Source organism: Malus domestica, chromosome 08 (assembly GCF_042453785.1).
Source record: "Malus domestica chromosome 08, GDT2T_hap1".
NCBI classification, from domain to species: Eukaryota; Viridiplantae; Streptophyta; class Magnoliopsida; order Rosales; family Rosaceae; genus Malus; species Malus domestica.
The window spans coordinates 25,207,983-25,228,777 of record NC_091668.1 but is presented as its reverse complement, the minus strand read 5'-3'; the positions used below and the strand labels follow the sequence as shown (position 1 = coordinate 25,228,777).

The window sequence follows — 20,795 nt, the reverse complement described above, 5'->3', positions numbered from 1 at the left end:
CTCAATAAAATGCTATCGTTTCTATTCCAAAAAAATATATATCATACGTCTTTTAATTTTATTAATTTCATACAATGGCTCACGATTCCTTACCAATATCGTACAATTGGTAGAAAATATGTTAATTTAACTGTTAAATGATGATGTGACAAATGTAAACATATTTGATATTTTTGTTAAAGTGGCAATCCGTTGTACCATGTACATAAAAAATAAATATTTATTTATTTTAAAATGCCTGATTGTTTCCTTCGTCTACCATCGCGTAAATTATGACTGGGTCGGTAAGCTGGGCCAACCAGTCTTAGTCACGATCACCAAAGTGTCCTCGTATCGTACAATGACCATGGCGCTGATGACAGCGTCAACCATCATGTCGAAGAGGTTTCAGTATCGGATGCAGGGATTTATGAGAAACAGTGAGGCCAAGAAAGCGGCCCACTTCCCCGTCTTATATGTCAATATGTTGAAGGAATGAAGTGTGTCCCGATAGGTTTAGGGTTAGCTTATAGGGTCAGCTACCATGGGCAGTATCTATAGGGTAAGCTTAAGGCCATATTGTTGTAAATCAGTTTTTCCTTAATTTAAGGGAAGTGACTGATTAGTGTAAAGTAGATAAAGTTTTTCCTTGATCTAAGGAAGATGACTAATTAGGTTAAGTAGGTGAGCCCTAGTTGGTTGTGATAGACAACCTTCTTTTCTTCCTTTTAGTTAGCTGCTTGCAGCAGCTAATTACCCGGACATCTCTTTCCTCTTATCTCTTATATATACGTTGTCACTTGTACATTTGAATATATGGAAATACATTGAATCTCAAAGCTAAAAAATCTACATGGTATCAGAGCAGGTTCTTCTATAAATGTCTCTACCATTCTTGTTGTTGCGTTATCTTTTTCAAACTTTGAGCCATGGCTGAAGAAAGCTCAGTAAATCGCGATGAGGAAACTCAACATAGCCTCTCCCTAAATTTCTCAGACGTTGAGGTTAACACCAATCAACGTCTGTGTTCAGTTCTCTTGAATGAGTTCAATTATCTCCCTTGGTCCCAAGCTGTTTCACTTGCTCTCAGAGGCAGAGGGAAATTAGGGTTTGTCAATGGAAGCGTGGAAACTCTAAACAGCTCATCGTCTACATATTGTAACATCCCACATCGACCAGCAGAAAGGGGGTGATGTGCCTTATATGTACATACTCATCTCCTTATAACATGAGGCCTTTTAGGGACTCACTGGCTTCGAGTTCAATCGGAACTCCGAAGTTAAGCAAGTTCAAACGAGAGCATTCCCAGGATGGGTGACCCACTGGGAAGTTTTCCTGTGAGTTCCCAAAAACAAAACCGTGAGGGCATGGTCGGGGCCCAAAGCGGACAATATCGTGCTACAGTGAAGCCGGTTCGAGATGCGATAGAATGGTATCAAAGCTACTCTGCCATGTGGTGCGAATGTGTCAACAAGGATGTCGGGCCCCTAAAGGGGGTGGATTGTAACATCCCATATCGACCAACGGAGAGGGGCTGATGGGCCTTATATGTACATAATCCCCTCCTTATAGCACGAGGCCTTTTGGGAACTTACTGGCTTCAGGTTCCATCGGAACTCCGAAGTTAAGCGAGTTCGAGCGAGAGCATTCCCATGATGGGTAACCCACTGGGAAGTTCTCGTGTGAGTTCCAAGAAACAAAATCGTGAGGGTGTGGTCGATGCCCAAAGCAGACAATATCATGCTACGGCAGAGCCAGTCCGGGATGCAACACATACAGTGCATGGCTTTACAAAGATTAACTTGTCATGTCCTTACTCCTCAACACCATGGAGAAACATGTTGCTGAGATTTTCAGCTACTACAATTCATCACTTGACTTTTGGAAAGCCTTGCAAGATATGTATGGAAATCAAAACAATTATGCACGAGTGTTTCAACTTAAGAAGGACATTGTCATTGCCCAACAAGACGGGAAAACATGTGTTCAACACGTTGGGAGCCTCAAGGTCATGTGGAATAAGTTGGATGTATATCTTCCTCATACCACATACCCTACCAGTCTCCTGAAACGAGGTGAGGAAGATAGAATCTATCAGCTGTTAGGGAGTTTAAACTCTAAATACGAAAGCCTAAGGAGTCACATCTTGATGAGTCAAGAACTGACCACCTTCAACAATGTTTGGGCAACTATTCAGCGAGAAGAAGCAAGGAAGAAAGTGATGAATGCTGAGCACAGCTCAAGATTGACTGAGACTCGTGCATATGCCTCAAATTACAAGAACTCATAAGCAAAAGGGTACAAGAGTAGAAATACACACCTAAAATGCAAATACTACAATGGTGTTGGTCATATGGAAGAAAAATGTTGGGAACTTCATCCTGAACTCAAGCCTAAGTTTAGCAAAGATGGAAAGATAATACCAAGGTCCTCACAACAATTTCACCCTCACCCCAAGGCTCAACTTGCTAATACTCACTCTTCTAATGTATCACAAGGGTCCATGGAGTTCACTATCAATCCATTGTCAGTCATCAATGAATTTACAGCCTACCTTCGAAGTAAGGGACACAAAGGAGGTTCACAAGCTCAAGGCAAGGATAAAGGCAGTCATACAGCTATATTATGACAGTTTGGTGGCTCTCTTGCTGGAAATAAGAAAGTACCACATAAGGATGCACCAGGTATACTTAAAGTCTTCACTACTGCTCTATTAACTAGTACTGAAAATGATTGTTGGATAATAGATTCAAGCGCCACAGATCATATGACAAACAAAGTCACAAATTTGCATCATTTTAAACGTTTTTCAAGTCCTTCACATGTTTTAGTTGCAAATGGAAAAAAAATGTCTTAGTTTTGGGCAAAGGAGAAATAAACTTACTCTCACACAAAACACCTTCAACTGCCTTATATGTACCAACCTTTCCTTTCCAACCTCTGTCAATTGGAAAAATCACGAATACCCTAAACTGCCGTGCTAGTTTCTCACCAGATAAAGTGATTTTTCAAGATGTTCTCACCATGAAGATTATTGGTGAAAGGGTCTTCATAAATGGACTTTACTACCTGTGCAAGGATGCCTGTTTTCCTAGGTTTTTCAAGCTCAATTGAAGTCCATAGATGAAAACCAACTTTGGCATAAGAGATTAGCTCACCCCTCAAACATTGTTTTGTCTAAATTGTTTCCCCTTTTTTTGTAAATCTCATCTTACTTGTGATACATGTCAATTTTCTAAGTTGACTAGACTACCTTTTGGCAATTCGATGTCTAGGACAAGTAAACCTTTTGAAATGGTACACACTGATGTATAGGGACCAACAACTGAATCAATGAAAGGATTTAAGTATTTTGTTCAATTTATTGATGACTTCTCTCGAATGAGTTTTTTATACCTTATGAAATCAAATAGTGAAGTCCTAAACATTTTCAAAGATTTTCACATGCATGTTAAAACTCAATTTCAATCAAACATTAAAGTTTTAAGATCAGAAAATGGCACTGAATTTCTATCCAACAACATGCTTCAATACATAAATTCTCAGGGTATCATACATCAAACCAGCTGTGTAGGAACTCCCCAACAAAATGGAGTAGCCGAGAGAAAGAATAGGGACCTCTTGGAGAAAACTCATGCTCTCATGCTTCACATGCATGTTCCCAAGAAGTTTTGGTCATTTGCTATTCTCACTGCCACTTATCTCATCAATCGACTCCCAAGTCGTGTGCTAGAGTACAAATCTCCCTATGAAACACTTAAAGGTAGAAAATTGATTTAACACACCTCAAGGTATTTGGATGTGTTTTCTTTGTTCACATTCAAGCCTGAACGTGACAAATTAGATGTCAGGGCTACCAAGTGTGTGTTTATGGGGTACTCTTCCACTCAAAAGGGATATAAGTGTTTCAATCCAGTCACTAAGAAGTGCATTGTGTCAAGAGATATGAAGTTCAAAGAGGACTGTCCTTATTTCACTTCCAAACGCACTACTACAAATCAGGAGGAGGAATTGTTAGAATTATTTCCACTCCCTTAAAACTTTGATCTTCTAGTGTTGGAAGAAAACCCAGTCTTTATGAGTTCAAATAGAGAAGAAGTGCAAACTAACCTAATCAATGTTAGTCCAATTATTGCCAGTGAAAAGGACGATGAGTCCCATTCTGATCACTCACAACTTCTTACAAAGTCTCAAGTGATTAAAATAAACCATCCTCGAACTAGGAAACCTCCAACTAAGTTGCAGGATTATGTTACTTATGCCTCACAACATCCTATCACCTAAAGCATCAGTTTTCTTTATTTCTTTGCATCTCATGCTGCATTTCTCAGTAAAATTCTAGGGCAGCTTAAGTATTTTTTGGGCATTGAAATGGCAACTTCTTCAAAGAGGCTATGTACATCCCACATCGCCTAGGGGAGTGGATCCTCTAAGCCTTATATGTATATTCCCATCTCCCCTGGATCCTCTAAGCCTTATATGTATATTCCTATTTCTACCTAGCACGAGGCCTTTTGGGAGCTCACTAGCTTCGGGTTCCATCGGAACTCCGAAGTTAAGCGAGTTCGAGCGAGAGCATTCCCAAAATGGGTAACCCACTGGGAAGTTCTCATGTGAGTTCCCAGAAACAAAACCGTGTGGGCTTGGTCGGGGCCCAAATCGAACAATATTATGCTACGGCAGAGTCGAGTCTGGGATATGGTGGGGTCTGGGCTGAGATGTGACAATTTGGTATCAGAGCCAATATCTGGCCGGAAGTGTGCCGACGAGGACGTTGGGCCTCTAAAGGGGATGGATTGTAACATCCCACATCGCCCAGGGGAGTGGATCATGTAAGCCTTATATGTATATTCCCATCTCTACCTAGCACGAGGCCTTTTGGGAGCTCACTGGCTTCAGGTTCCATCGGAACTCCGAAGTTAAGCGAGTTCGAGCGAGAGCATTCCCAAGATGGGTGACCCACTAGGAAGTTCCCGTGTGAGTTCCCAGAAACAAAACCGTGAAGGCATGGTCGGTGCCCAAAGCGGACAATATCATGCTACGGTAGAGTCGAGCCCGGGATGTGGTGGGGGTTCGGGCCGGGATGTGGTGGGGGTTCGGGCCGGGATGTGACAAGCTATTTCCACATCAACGCAAATATGTACTGGATCTTCTTTAGGAAGCAAACATGCTTGATTGCAAACCTGCCATCACTTACGTGGATTGTAAACTGAGACTCAACATAGAGGGAAAATCCATGCATGATGTGAGTTATTATCAACGGTTGGTAGGGAAACTTATTTATCTCACTATCACACACTCAGATATCACATATGCAGTGAGCTTGGCAAGTTAATTTATGCATTCTCCCATTGTTGATCACATTCACATTGTTAAGAGAATCCTATGCTATCTCAAGGGTTCAATATGGCAAGGAATCATCATGCACAACAATAAGTCTGCTACCATTAATGGCTACATGGATGCAGATTGGGCAGAGAATGCACTTGATAGAAAATCTACCACAGGGTATTATACATTTGCGGGTGAAAACCTTGTCACTTGGAAGAGCAAGAAGCAACATGTCATTGCTCGCTCCAGCGCAGAGGTTGAATATCGAGCCATGGCAGCCACTGCCTGTGAACTTATTTTGCTTAAAGGGCTCCTTTCAGAGTTAGGGTTTCCTACTCTGTCCCCGATGTCCCTTATGTGCAATAATCAAGCAGCCATGCATATTACTGCCAACCTTGTGTTTCATGAAAGAACCAAACATATCAAAGTAGACTATCATTTTATTCGAGCTCAAGTTCAAACTCAAGTCATATAGACCATCATCGCACAAAGCCATGATCAACTGGCAGATCTCTTTACCAAGGCTGGCATCGGCTCCGTTTCATCGTTTTTTGGGCAAGCTTTGCTTAATTAACCTCATCGATCCAACTTGAGGGGGAGTGTTGAAGGAATGAAGTGTGTCCCTATGGGTTTAGGGTTAACTTCTAGGGTTAGCTACCATGGGTAGTATCTCTAGGGTAAGCTTAAGGCCATATTGTTGTAAATCAGCTTTTCCATAATTTAAGGGAAGTGACTAATTAGTGTAAAGTAGATAAAGTTTTTCCTTGATCTAAGGAAGATGACTGATTGGGTTAAGTAGGTGAGCCCTAGTTGGCTGTAATAGACAACCTTCTTTTCTTACTTCTAGTTAGCTGCTTGCAGCAGCTAACTACGCGAACATCTCCTCCATCTCCTCTCTCATATATACCTTGTCACTTGTACATGTGAATATATGGAAATACATTGAATCTCAAAGCTAGAAAATCTACACAATCTGATTCATAAAATTTTGAGAGTGAAATGTAGAACAATGTAAGGAATTAGGTTCACCAATACGTTCATTAAGTTTAGAGTAATGTTGCATTTACCATATTTTTCGTACCACATTAACAGCAACCACCACAACCCTCTTTTTTCAATTAATAACTCAAAAAAATATTATTTAGGAAGATTGTTTGAGGCTTGTATAAGATCTTCTGGGGAGGTTTAAGAGATGCCTGTCACACATGCATGGCACGAACGAATAGGAAGCCAATCAGCTTGCGAAGTTGGCAGTGTTCGGCAGTGAGGAGTTGACTATTCGCAGGAGTGAGCTAGTTGTTTGGCCGCTAGGTTTTCCGGATAGCCTTCATAGCTGTTAAAAGTCCCACATCGGTGGGGATAAAGAAAACTAAGGGGTTTAAATATGATTACCTCACTTTAGCTAACATCGAGGCTTTTTATGGTAAAACCTCACACCTAATGGATTAGGTAGGTGATAAAGTTGGGGACAGTATTGATATCGTTAGAGTGGTTAGAGTGGGCCCCCCAGGCCCATCGATCAAAAAATCCAACATTAGCATCATCAGGAAATATGACCTAGGCAAAATATATGTTAGAGGTTGACACTGAGAGTAGCGCAAGCAGCCACATCAGTTGGAAAGATGGCCTAGGCAAATGGAATAGCTAGTGTCTGTATTTTACTATTCATAAATTGTAAGTATAATTTAATTATAAAAAAAAATTGCAAGTATAATTTAATTATTAAAAAAAAAATGTATGCACACTATCACGTTGTCAATCATTTTGTTTTTTCCTTTTGGATGTCGACTTTGTTATTCATTTTTTGTATCATTCAATGTATGTAGTATTTTCACATAACCATGTAACACAGACAGTCTGCATACAAACTGTTTGAGTAAATAATTCAATTTCTATGGAAGATTAAGCAAATAAGGGAAGATTAAGCAAATAAGAGAAGATTCTGAATAAGTATCATACAACAATATAAAAAATACAAATAAAAAACTAACACAACGAACTTAAACTCTCTTGGGTTCCTGTGTGCAACAATGTTTGAAGACATTAAAACTACAAAACATAAAAGTAGATCATAAAACAGATCATCTACATAGGTTGTTCTGGAGGTGGCGCAGCAGCTCCTAAATCACTGTGCTGTTTCTGTAATGACGGGCTGGCGCAGGAAAAGATTGATGGCCTTTGCCTTCTCAACTTAACCCCAAACAAGAAAGACCGCAAGGGAATTCGAGACTTACTCGTTGAGCGTTTGGGGTTGTTAATGCTCTTTGATACCGAAATCCCAAGTTCCCCATCGAGTCTTGCTAGTGTCTTCTCGACCTCAACCTTGAGTCCATCAACACGGTTAAGGCCTGCCTGCAGTTCATCTGCAACCTTATTATTCTCCTGCTTCATGTTGAGAACCTCGCCTTGAAACTTTGCCGCCTGATATTTGCTTATAAGCTCCATATTTTCTCCTTCGGAACTTAAACTGGAGAGTCTCGATATCTCATCTTGAATATGGCACAAGGATGATAATCTACCTTGCAAGTCATCTTTTAGTACTGCATTGTGTTCCAACCATAATGACAGTTCCGTTTGTATCTCTCTTAGGTGTCGGTATATTGGCCTGGCATCCGATTGTAAAGCATGTCCATCATGCTTCTTTTTGTTCTTTAGTTTCAACAACTCAGACTGTAAATCCTGTATCGAAGTGTGGAATTTTTGTATCTGATGAACCGAGGTACTAAACCTCAGCCAAAATTCTAAATTTTCCTCCAACAGCTCATCAATGTCTGAACGGAACCTTCCTTCTATTGCTGAAACAGAATGGGGTCTAACAGTATGTCTTCTCCTCATTATTCTCTCTTCCTCCTTTCTCGGTAAGACCTTTAAGTTTCCTGATGAGTCCTCAAATTTCTCTATTCCTTGTTCACCAAGGTAGCTGGAAATCATCTCTTTATCCAAATTTGGTGATGCAACAGTTGAGTATGGGGATGCAACGACTTGAGTTGGACTCTCAAGGGGGCCTTCCTGAGTTGGAAATTTATATACTGTTGCAGGACTGTCCTCCGGATTTGTTTCTGGGGAACCGAGTTTTTGCTTCAAATGTTTAATCTCTTTGTCTTTGGAGGCAACAGCACCCCTTAATTCCCTTATCTCCATTGCTAAATCGAAGATGTTATCCCGGTTTTTCTTTTCCACTTCGCCGAGCTTCCTCCTTGCGTCCTTGTAATCGCGGAGAATTGAAGTATACTCCTCCAGCAAAACCTTTTCTCTATCCTCTAACCCTTTTAGGAACAGCTGTCTCCAGTTTGGTTGTTCTTCCTTCTCCAGTTCCAATTCCTGTGGATCAACATCCTCAGACAAATCTTGCGCCTCTCCCTGTTCATGCTGCATTGGTTGGTCTGATTGCTTTTCTTCTTCGTCTTCCTCCTTGATAGAAGTTTCGAGAATTGTAACATTCTTCTTTTTAATTTCACCTTCTGACATTTTGTCTTCCAAGACCGCCGAATCATCATCAAGAACTGCCTTATTTGAATCTTCTTTAATCTCTTTTTCACGTTTGGCATCAACTGCTTTCACATCTTGGAACAATCCGGCATTCTCATCCTCCTCTTCATGCTTCACACTATTCAGTTTTCCTGACAGATGGTAAAGATTACAGCTAGCTTCTGTAAAATGTGTTTGGATGTTGTTATGTTGGTCTTCCACTTTTCTGTTTAAATTTCTAATTCGGCGCAGCTCTTCCTCCAACTCCTTTAGCCGTTTGCTCATCTTGTCCGCATTTTCCATTAGAGTCTCTTTTTCCTCTTCCAAGCTCCGAGTGTGCGCCTGAAGCTCGTCGTTTTCTGATTTTAATCTATTTACTAAAGCATTCTGAGAAGTGACTGCGGTTTCCAGATTCACTATCTTGTTCACAAGTCTGTCAATTTTCTCTGCTAGTTCTGTCATAGAAATTGAGGTGTTTGAATTCGTATCGAGCTGTTCCAAACCCCTAGAACGCAACGAGTCCTGATCATCATGTATTTCTTGATCTAGACTTATTGATTCTACATCAATATTCTCGTAATCATATTCATCAGTGTCGCACCAGTCTGTGTGTTTCGAACGAAATTCATTTCTGAGGCTCTCAAACTTGCTGCAGGCTTCTCTAACCCGTTGGCGCTCAACTCTCGCGTCTTCTTCTGATCTCTCTTTCTTATCCTGCAGATTTGTTAAGCTGTCTTTGCATGCCTTCAAAGCCGTGGCAGCCATCAAAGTTCGAGCTTCGTTGTCTTCGATAACAGTGCCAATGCCATACTCATCTTGCAACTTGCAGACTCTTTTTTGCATATCAGTGATCTGATTTTCAAACTCCCAATACCTGTCATATCCGCGTTCGAAAAAAACCTTCACAAACTCCTTTTCCGTCTGCAGCGCCAAAATATCCTTTTGAAGCTTATCGATTTCTCCCAGTGCCTCCTCTTTGGTCAGCCCCGACCTCAGAGTAGCCGCTAGGGCAGCTTTAGCGGAACTTGCATTTCTCTTAAGCGTGCCCTTCCTCGACAATAACGTGGATTTGCTCCTCAAATATTTGGGGGCCTTGGGGACTTGTGGAATGTTTTTGGATGCATCCGGTGACACCTTGTTAGGACCGTCAGAAGAAGTTGATGTTTGAGAAGCAATCTCATCATCCTCGTCCTCCATAGCATACTGAACTCGCTCAGGAAAAACTGTGGCAATGGTGCGGTTGGCACTCTGAAGGTCTCTTGACAAGTGATCATATCGCTCTGCTAAAGCTCGATAGGCGCGAAAAGATTCTTCGACATAGGCAACTAGCTCCGGCCTCTTCCTGTAATACATTTCTGCCCTCTTTGCAAAGGAGTCCCCATCTTCATCAATGATTTTCAATGTATCATGAACCTTCTCCTCCATATCTGTAATTCAAGTCACAGATTATTATAGCAGGCATTTGAGCTTATCAGATTATAAACCTCTTAAACAAAAATCATCATCTGTAATCCAATGTACTAAAATCGAAATATCATTGTGACAATTCATCCAACATTTTCCAGCTACAACCTATATAACCTACATAGAGCATTAGGCCATTTTCTTAGGGCAGTGAGCTCTTGCCGTCTTTTACCTAAGTTCGATTCTTCTTCCGCATATGTTATAGTAATTTAAGATATCGTCTTGTAAATCGTAACATATGTATAAGATATATTAATCCCAATAAAAGAAAAATTAATGGGAAAAAGGCACCATTTGGACCAAATCAATTGAAAAAGTGGGGAAGAAATTTCAAAACTATAAGGAAGAACAAATGGATCAAAATCTCATATATATACACACATATCTACACACAAACACACACGCAGATACATACCTTGGAGGCTCTGTTCAAGCCATTTGGACTGCTTTGTCCTGATGTGGCTGGCCCACCACCATGAATATGCGTTGCTTGCTGCTCTATGCAACATTCCTCCTCTCTCCCTCTACCTCTCTCTCTCTCTCTCCAAACAAAACCAAAGATTACATGAAGAAACCCATTAAACACAAAATCTAAACGCATCGAATGACAGAAAATAATTAATCAATCATGATCCCATGATTAGTGAAGGAATTAATCAAAGATTAAGAGACCTGATCACACACAGCTCTAACAAATGGTGGCTTGGTCAGGACCAGACATTGGAGGAGATGATACTTCGCCTGAGTTATAGGTGTTGGAAAAGCTCAAAAAATGCAAGAGCCCTCTGTGAGGCTGTCCACGTGGCATTCCCTGAGTGTGCCAGGTTGGCTGTATCCTCGGGAAAAAGAGTGAGAGCCCATGAATTAATATTTAGTTTTGGTCACCTCTCTTGTTTTGTTGGAAAATACAAGCTGGAATCCGTGTCTTTGTTCTTGTTCCCTTTTTTTGGTAATAACTTGGGTTTTACCTATTTTTGGAAGAGTTCCATCTTCTTCTAGGTTCAATGTTTATCAGTTTATAGTGACTGATTAATTAATATATATTATGTTCTGTGGAATGTTCTAGGATAAATATTTCGCATTTTAATTACTGAAATTAACGATAATGAACAAGGTAATGTGATGCTAAAAGGCACATTCCCGACACATTTGGATGCTAGCCAACAACCAGTTGGCTAACGCAATGTGCTCCTATTATGCACTCAAGTTTAAATTTTCATTACGGTAATTTAGATTAGATTAAGACTTGTGTTTTACAACCAACTAAACTCTAGATGATATGGTGGTAATTTTCTTCGTAGTATCGGCTACAATCATTTACTATTCACCCCACAAATTGATGATTACCATTTTAACACAAAAACAAAGGTGCCATACCCTACAAGCTTAAGTCATTACATCTTAGTTTACTCCATAGCTAAATTAAGTCATTGTAGTTTCATTCTTTTACTTTTATCAACAGGATGGAGAATTCGAACTTGAAATTGTCTTCCCATGTTGAAACGGTGCAGTACCGCTAAACCAAAAGCTAGTGTTTCATATTGAGTATTGAACTTTGATACCAGTTGGTGTCAATTTGATACCCCTTCTTTTGGATGAGATTATGTCACTCATCACTTAACACATAGAACTTATCCAATACATCGGAAAGTGATCTTAGATCCTTCAAGGATCTAGGATTTGGAGGGAGGGAGGGAGGGAGGGAGAGAGAGAGAGAGCTATCAAATTATTTACAATTTTTTTTCTTTTAATTATTCACAAATTGTTTACAACATGATTATTTACACATTACAAATATGTACAATAACATTAGGAAGAACCTCTTCTATTTCACATAATATTTACAATTTCTAAATTATTTACAAACAAATATTAGGGTGAAGTATTAAGCCGCCTAGCTCTCATGCTTTCACATATTTACATCCAACAATCACAATTAAGGCAAATAATTCACATATCACCATCTCTTTTCTTTCCCTTTTCTCAATTTTCTTCATTTTCCTCAGAGTTTCTCAAGCCAAAACTCTTCCTTTTTTTTCTTTTTTTTTCAAGATTTTAGCTATACACAGCAGTACCGTACTTAATTTTGAACTGCGAGAAAGACGGCAGCAGCAGCCTCCTTCCCAGCCAATCCCAAGGCAAAGGCAGCAGGAACGCAAACCACCTTCCGGCAATACTGGGACTAGAATCCTCCATAACAAGCCATGTCCGCTACTCAAAGTTATATTGGCCAGTCCCCTACTACTAAGTAATTACATCAAACCAGGCCGGTATCCATTTCATCCGGCATCAGCTGTTTCTCAGAGAAGAGAGCCACTCTTCCATATATTTCGTGCTCTCTGCACAACCAAGCAAAATGCAGAGAACAAGTCAGCACTGGATGTTTGTTTTACTCGTGAAAAGCATTTTTCTAGAGAGAGAATTTTTCTTTTGCATATGACTAGAACGCAATTGCATCTCAACAAGAAAGCTGAATAACAATTACCACAAACCACTTCAAGACACACTACCGCAAACACCCAGGAAATAGAGAGACATGATAAGATAAACAAAGTATGCGATTCTGGTGGAATTTATGAAGAAAATAGACAGCAATCAAAGCCCGTAAGTTCCTGGTAAAGACCACAAATAGGAGCAACGATAATACCAATTAATTCATCAAGCCCCCATCCTATCTACCAAGTACATTTGTCTCTGAGATCTGAACATGTCAACGCAAGGAATAAGGACTACTCAAACAAACTTATAATAAAGCAAAGTATCGTCTTCATTAGCTTAGCGGAGATGACAACCAATTGAACTTAACCTCCCTTCCCAACAACTCCAATCCAAAAAAGCCTCCATTGAAATATAGAGCTTCATTACTACTATAATAAGTGCCAAATGTTGAGATATTTAAATTCAACAGCAAAAAAACCTACTAAGCATATAAGAGGTGCCAAATCACATAAAACTGAATCTGGACAATCTCTTACTTAAAAAATTCAAGAAATATATGAGACCGTGCATCCATTTCTTTTAAAGTCAGTTCCTGAGTGCTTACTTCCACTTTTATTACCATTGAAGTTTCACTTAATGTCATAGTTTTAGTTGAACTGCAGCATCAATATAATGACTGGTGAAATTTAGTGAACATAAAATATGCATGAAAATCTGGACAAAATGACAGGACAGAAATAGAGGAAGCCAATATTCACCAAAAGGTCGTACCCAGTGCACAAGGCACTCCCGCTTTAGACATGGTCTGGGAGAGGTAAATGTCGGCTAGCCTTACCCCCATTTATGGAGAGGCTGCTCCCAAGTCTCGAACCCGAGACCTACAGCTCATGGGCGAAGGCACTTGCCATCGCACCAAGTGCGACCTCTAAGCCAATATTCACCAAATTAAGCTAAATTTCAACCATTAACTTTTATCACATATAGACACAAGATCTAATTGTGTGTGATATGTGTCTACCGCCCGGCACTCAAGCTGTGCCAATATCTATTGATTATCAAGTCCAGAAAAACGCCATTTCCTAAAACTTGTATTTCTTCAGTGGATTCTACTATTACATAGAATATTCCTAAACTTAGCCAGTTCAAAAACTAACTTGTAAATGCTCTTTTATATTCCTTAAACAAAAAAGTTGCAACATTAACTCGACGTTGTTTATAACAAAAATGTGATCCTCACTTAAAATTCATATATCCGATGCCATAACACTAACATTAAACCAGCCTATAGTAATTGAGAATCACTTCCTTTTTCCCCAAAATAACAACAGAAGCAAGAGCTCCATTTCTAAAGAGGGCCTATAATGAACAGGTACTAAACATTTAAAATTAAGGTTTTCAAAATTTTCGTATCAACTATGATATGGTATTTCATCAAGCAGGATACATGAAAGCATTGCTAAAAAACGTTTGTTTTTGTTTTTGTAATAAGAGATAAATAGTCATATAAGGCATAAGCTGTTACCATCTGAATGGCCATCTGGGATGTTCCCAGCAGTGCTCAAGAAATTGTTCTTTGAATCCTTCACCATATCATGAATAACATGGCCATAGCATGGAACCAGCACGGCAAAACTATCGTCTGCATCGTCATCACTCGGGAACCCAGGTCCAAGAGGCTCCAACCATCCAACCGACCAATCGGAGTCCTCAGACTCAGAACCAGAAACACATACACACTCAGATGGCACAAGAACAACATCATATTCCCTATCAATTTTCCGTTCTTCCCGACTACGCCATTTGCGCCTCACCCTTCTCGACTCAGGGGAAGAATTTAAGGAGGACCCCTTTGGGATTATAGGCTCTTTTTTCTTTCCACTCCACAACCACCATGAAAGCTGGGTAAAAGCCACAGCCATTTCCACTCAAAGATCTCTTTCCAGTTGCGCAGAGTATCGCGGGCTTAACGAGTGGAAGTGGAAACGTTTCAGCCTGTCCATGAAATGTTCATAACAACAGAATCAATCAATGTATCAATACAATCAATTCTATACAGCAGAAAAGGAAATTGCTCACATTCATAACATATATTGAGAAAAAGCTTAAACAGGAAATGGCATCAGCAAAGTATGATTCTTTTGGCTGAGTCGGTAAAAGTTTCCGAATGTTCCCTCTAATGAATTTTCTCGGCAACCAAACAAAAGATAAGGTAAAACAACTGCTGTAAATTCAATGAATATAGACGCGCAATACCAACAAACCGAATCCGACCCAGAAAATCTTCCTTGTCAAAAAACCAACTTTCCCAAAGAAGAAAACACGATTTTGCCAAATTTAGCTACGAATGCAATTACGGAATGGGCAGATTTTGGAAATTACAGAACCAGAAATAAAAACAACTCAATCCCCCTTGCAAGTTCAAACGCACAACTCAATCCCACAAACAAATCCTACAGAAATTCACGGAAAAAAAACACTATCAAATCGAAAAATTGACCAAAACCCATGTTCTAATTTTCGATTTCGTAAACGAAAAACCAGAGAACTGGGCAAAAAATCGACACAAAAGTTAGAGCATTTCGATCTGTCTTGCTTCCAGAAACAACTTCTCCGCAAGGAAAATTTATCTGAACCGTCGTAATCCAAGTAGCCCAGAAAATTGGGGAAATCAAATTAAAATGCTTGCCTTGTGGTTCAAAATTGGAATATCAAATGGAGATTCAAAGCCCGAAACAAAAGTATCTGAAATGTCTTTTTGTTCGAGACGAAAAGATAGAATCAGGAACTTTTAATTTATATATATACACACTTCAGAGCGTGAACTATATTTAATTAATTTTTCAGGGGTTCTGCAAGAAAGTAACCCTAACTTTCAGCTGTGAGTCTTCAGTCAGAACTGAGAAAGGGGTCAGGGAGATTGGGTATTCCGCTTTCAAGACAAGGGCTATTATGTTTGGGGATGTGTCCCACGTTCTTTTTTACTTCTCACACATCTTTTGTTAATTTCTGTCTATTGATCTTCTTTAATTCATCTGATTCGATAACCGAAAATTAAAAGAGTGTGAGAAGTAAAAAGAGATGTGTGGATATCATAACGCTTATGTTTGTGCAAGCGAGTGCTTATATTAAGGGAATGATGATCATCAGGGCCGGCCCAGGCCCAGTGCAAGCAGGGCAACCGTCCGGGGCCCAAAAATATTAGGGGCACCAAAATTATTAGGGTGGTATATTTATATATGTTTTCATAAGAATATAAATTTATAAAATTTGGTTCAATGACACAGAAATTTAAGTAGAAGAGGTGGTTTGGTCATTTGAAAATAATGAGAGGTCTTGAGTTCAAAACACCACATGTGCTTATTTACTTTCTAATTTTTACAAATTTCTTTTCAGAAGAGTATAAATTTATAAAATTTGGTTAAAGGATCAAGAAGTTTAATTAGAAGCAATGGTTTTTGTTGTTTAAAATTAACAAGAGGTCCTAAGTTCGAAACGCTATGGGCATGTTTATTTTTTTCAATTTTAACAAATTTTTGTTTGGTTGTTAATTTATTTTTAGTTACTAGCTAGTAGCTATGTAGCTTGTTATTTTTAAATATTTGTTTCAATTCAAGTTTAATCTTCAACAATGAGTAATACGTAGAACAAATTTGTAGCGCAAATTTGTAAATTATATGACCTGTTATCAAAATATTTAATTTAATGCTCATTTATTACTAATACATATCAATTAAAGACTCGAAAACATCATTATTTTTTTAGTCCCATATTGACAAGGTTAGTAAATAAGAAAAAACACCTCATGATTTATACAAAAACACTTTCAAAGTTCAAATGGAAAACAAAACTTATCATCTATCTACTTATAAGCCCAGAGTTGTTTGGTTTTCTTCTCTCAATACAAAATAAATTAGTCTTTTTGTGTATCTAAATTATTGAGTTTGAAGTGCTTTTCTAAGTATAATTTTATCAATGTCTTACGTGTGAAAATAAATAATTTTCTTATATGAAGTTTGGGCACTTTTTTTGACGTCGCCCCGGGCCTCAAAAATCTCTGGACCGGCCCTGATGATCATACACGCAAGTACCTCTGGAAATGTTGCATTTTTTCTCACCACTTTATTTATTACGGTTGAATTAGATTTTAAAATTGTGTTTATCCACTAAAAAAAATATTTAATTTAAATTCATTCAACAATAATAAAAAAATCGACAAACAGCATCGTCATTCGAGGGTGGTGAGCAAAAATTCATTCTTTCAAGTCAATTTCTCTATTCTGGTTAAAAAAAGCCAGGTCAGATTTGTGATGCAGGAAAATAAAAGAAATAATTGATGGTAGATTAATCTTTTTTTCTTATTGAGTAAAGGTGATTCCACCCATGAATGCAGTCCGTTGAAGTCAAAGGTGATTCCACCCATGACAATCTACTACTTCCAATTGAAAAATTATTGATTAAAGGGTCACTTGCTACAATAACAATATACTCGTTTCATGAAAATTGTATTGTGTAAACGATATAATCAATTAAGTTTTAAGTAGAACCTCAACTTTTTTAATAAATAAAACATATTCTTAAGGGTGGAGAATTAGCTAGACCAATTAATTTGAGCATATTTTTATCTGACGTTAAAAGTTGATATTATAAGCTTGTTTTGAAGTACTTTTAAAATAGTTAAAAGCTCTTTGGTGAAAGTATTTTTGGCTTTCTAAAACACTTTTTTTTATGATTTACTTACATTTTTACTAAAGATTGGTTCCAAAATCATTATCATAAAAAACGCTTTCAGTCATTATAAAAGTATTTCCAAACGAGCTCTAGAATATCAAAGCAATGTTAATTTATTATTTAAGTTTGACATCAAATTCGCAAATGACTGAACATGTATTATTAGTCATCTCATAATCAACCGGTCGTTTTTTATGATTGATATTCACCTGATTCACGTTTTTTATGGATTCCAAGGACACGAGGTGTGTGGTTATTTGAGAGACGGCTGGTAAATTTTGGTGGCTTGGACTTTGGATTTGACCTGAATTTTAAAGGCCATTTGCCGTGTGCTTGTGTTTCAAGGAACCTTATAACCCACTTGTTGGGAAACTCCGCCCTTTTGTTTAAGGTTTTTGAGGCCTACGGCCTACCCCGAGAGAAGAATGTACCAAACCAATAAATAAATAAATAAAAATAAAAAGAACAGAAATTGCCATGTTATGGGAATTGATATACGTGTTTCACGAATCTATCATTTTTGATACATGCTATGTTAGGTGAGGAAGAATTGAACACAAAATCACAAGTGGAATAATAAACAATTTCCTTGCGTATTTATCTTTTAAAGACATGTGAATTATCATCGTTAGAGAAATAGATGTATCTTATACAATATTACATTTATATTTTTATCACAAATGTCGAAACTTAGTCACCAAATTAGCTCATCATACTGCAATGTGTTAAATCCACGTCTCAATACCTAAGCTGATTGAAATGTATGAGATTAGAAAAGGATCATATTTGAATAAGTAAAACAAAGAATGTCATTTGATGAAGAATTAAAATATGCTAAAAGAATTTGGTATTTATAAACTTGTAGCGGAGATGAGGATGCTTCGTGGGATGTGTGGGCACACGAGAAAGGATAAGATTGGGCATGAGGATATCCGAGGTAAAGTAGGAGTAGCCGAAATTGAAGGAAAGATGAGAGAAAATCGGTTCCGGTGATTTGGACATGGGCAAAGAAGGCCGACTGACGCTCCGGTTCGAAGATGTGACTACGGGACAGAGGTTCAGGGCCGAAGGGGTAGAGGAAGACCTAGGAAAACTTTGGAAGAGACTCTAAGAAAAGACTTAGAGTACTTGGATCGAACGGAAGACATGACACAAAACCGAGCGCAATGGCGTTCTAGGATTCATATAGCCGACCCACTTAGTGGGAAAAGGCTTTGTTGTTGTTGTTGTTGTTGTTGTAGTAGTATTATTTGTTTCTTGGAGTGCAAGAAACTTTGGCAATTCCCATCCCTTTGAATGAGTACAGATAACGCGGCCACAATGTTATTTGCACTCCTCTCCTTCCCCCATTAGCATAGTGATGCTAATCTTTTGTTTATTGTTTAACCTTCGAGGTCCACGAATTGTTAGACAACATTTTAAAAAGCCGATTCCCCACGAAAGAACTTTCGTTTTTTGTTATTATTATAGATATATAATGTTTTAGATTTTTTTATTACAGTTTGAAGTGCGAGAATGAGATTCGAATTTTGACCTCAAATGCGAGGCACAAACTATAAACCCTTATAATTTAGTTAGAAAAATTTAAAATATGATATGATTGAACACCCTAATTTTTTTTTATTCCGACACCCTGTATGCGAAATTATGATATTGCAAAATCATGTTTGATTCTAACTAGTACTAAGGTCTAATGTTACTCACATGAATCGCGAGTACATATTATATTTAAGTTGAGTTCGATACTTTATTATCGGCTGGGTTATTATGTGGCTCAGCTCAATCTCACTTACCATTAGAGTAGAATATTTTCCTTGCACATCAATGGTAATGACGTATTATGTTTGCGTTATTAGTTGGCTCATTGTGTGGCCCAACTCAATCCCTCGTACTCTTAGTAGAATATCTCATTTTCTTTAGTTTAAAATATCATTATATCAAATAAAAATATCGCTTATATGATCTTACAAAGGATATTAGTTGATCTAACAAAGGGTATTGGGTGACTAGTTTATCAACTTAAACAGTAAAATTACATATAAGTCTTCAAATAGTTTGGACTCTGCCTTTATATCATTAGCTTGACAATTAAACAAAATAGTTCTTTTTTTATTCAACTATGACAATTCATTTCTCATACTATTGAGCAGGCGGGTCTATTGAAGAAAAATTGATAAAAGTACCCTTCCAACCAAAATAGCAAAAGACTGCTGCTACCATACGATAATTGTATGGCCTGTGCATGCATGCATATATCTGCATGTGCATGCTGTCCATAACTACGTCAGGAGTACATTCTACATTGTTCGTACTCGTGCATGCATATACAATTATATATACCTTATAATAATCTCAATACTGGAGGAGTTGTCCATTTCATTGGTTTTAAATAACAAGGGACAAAAATTAAAATATTAAAAAGCCCATAATTTATATAATATATTAATATATTCCCGACAATATATAACGTATATAGCTTTTTTAAGAACAAGAAAAGCTATTATTGCCCATTTCATTGGTTTTTAATAACAGGGGACAAAAATTTGATCTTTCGTATGCTAACTTATCTCGTGCATGTATATTGTATGTGTCCATACAAAAATTAGTGAGGGTATAATTTTGCTTTCATCGTCCACTTGCAAAGAAGAAAGATAAGGACAAATGGATGAGTTTGTACTTTGGCCACAAAGCCTCGAAGGCCAAGAACCTTCTCTCTTCCAAATCAATCTGAAACTACGTGTCACCAAGAACAGAAGGAAAGGGATCGATCTGTAGCTTAGGATATGACGCGGGCCTCTTGTCAGATTCTTTTCATTCAATCATCCAATGATCCATTGAGATTGATGGTTTGTTGGTGCCCTTCTGCCTAATTAATTAATTAAATTAGCCAACACCAACGATGCACTTGGCATGCCGATGATTCTCTTCCATATATGCCATGACGATCGGAGTACATATTATGAAAAGAATTCTAAAATAAATACAACTGTAAATTACATCCTTTTAGTTACAAAGAGAATTTCGGTTTAATTAATTCTACTCTAACACCCCACCACACCCTCGCAAATTGGACTAGCCTGATCGGACAAGTTTTGAGCGGAGAACACCATTCCGTAGCTGATGAAGAGTCTTGGTAAGCAGGTCAGTGGGCTGATCAGTTGATATATAACAAACTAAATGATTACCAAGAGCTACGTTTTCACGAACTAAGTGATAATCAAGTTCAATATGCCGTGTGCAAAACTAAATCAGAAGCAAGGTAAGTGGCACTAAGATTGTCACAATGCAAAAAGACAAGAAATGATAAGCGAACACCAAGCTCATGAAGTAGAAGCAAATCTAAGTGGTTGCGACACATGCATGAGAGAGAGTGTGGTATTCCGATT

At 38.2% G+C, this 20,795-nt stretch overlaps 2 protein-coding genes across 3 annotated transcripts; both read right to left on the bottom strand.

Moving 5' to 3' along the window:
• Nucleotides 1-7,212: 7,212 nt before the first annotated feature.
• On the bottom strand, nucleotides 7,213-11,088 carry LOC103441675 (protein NETWORKED 2A). Its single transcript, XM_008380374.4, has 2 exons — nucleotides 10,658-11,088; nucleotides 7,213-10,205 (listed from the first exon to the last, which is right to left on the bottom strand). The coding sequence occupies exons 1-2, from the start codon at nucleotides 10,749-10,751 to the stop codon at nucleotides 7,396-7,398; spliced, it is 2,904 nt and encodes a 967-aa protein (XP_008378596.3). The 5' UTR covers nucleotides 10,752-11,088; the 3' UTR covers nucleotides 7,213-7,395.
• An 880-nt stretch (nucleotides 11,089-11,968) lies between these two features.
• Nucleotides 11,969-15,604, bottom strand: LOC103441672 (uncharacterized). 2 transcript variants are annotated; one of them, XM_008380368.4, is made up of 3 exons: nucleotides 15,368-15,604; nucleotides 14,204-14,673; nucleotides 11,969-12,581 (listed from the first exon to the last, which is right to left on the bottom strand). In XM_008380368.4, exons 2-3 carry the CDS (start codon nucleotides 14,598-14,600, stop codon nucleotides 12,532-12,534), a joined length of 447 nt encoding a protein of 148 aa, XP_008378590.3. In that variant the 5' UTR covers nucleotides 14,601-14,673; nucleotides 15,368-15,604; the 3' UTR covers nucleotides 11,969-12,531. The 2 variants fall into 2 exon arrangements, with proteins under 2 accessions (XP_008378590.3, XP_008378591.3); XM_008380369.4 differs by having other exon boundaries at nucleotides 14,758-15,500.
• Between the last annotated feature and the right edge of the window lie 5,191 nt (nucleotides 15,605-20,795).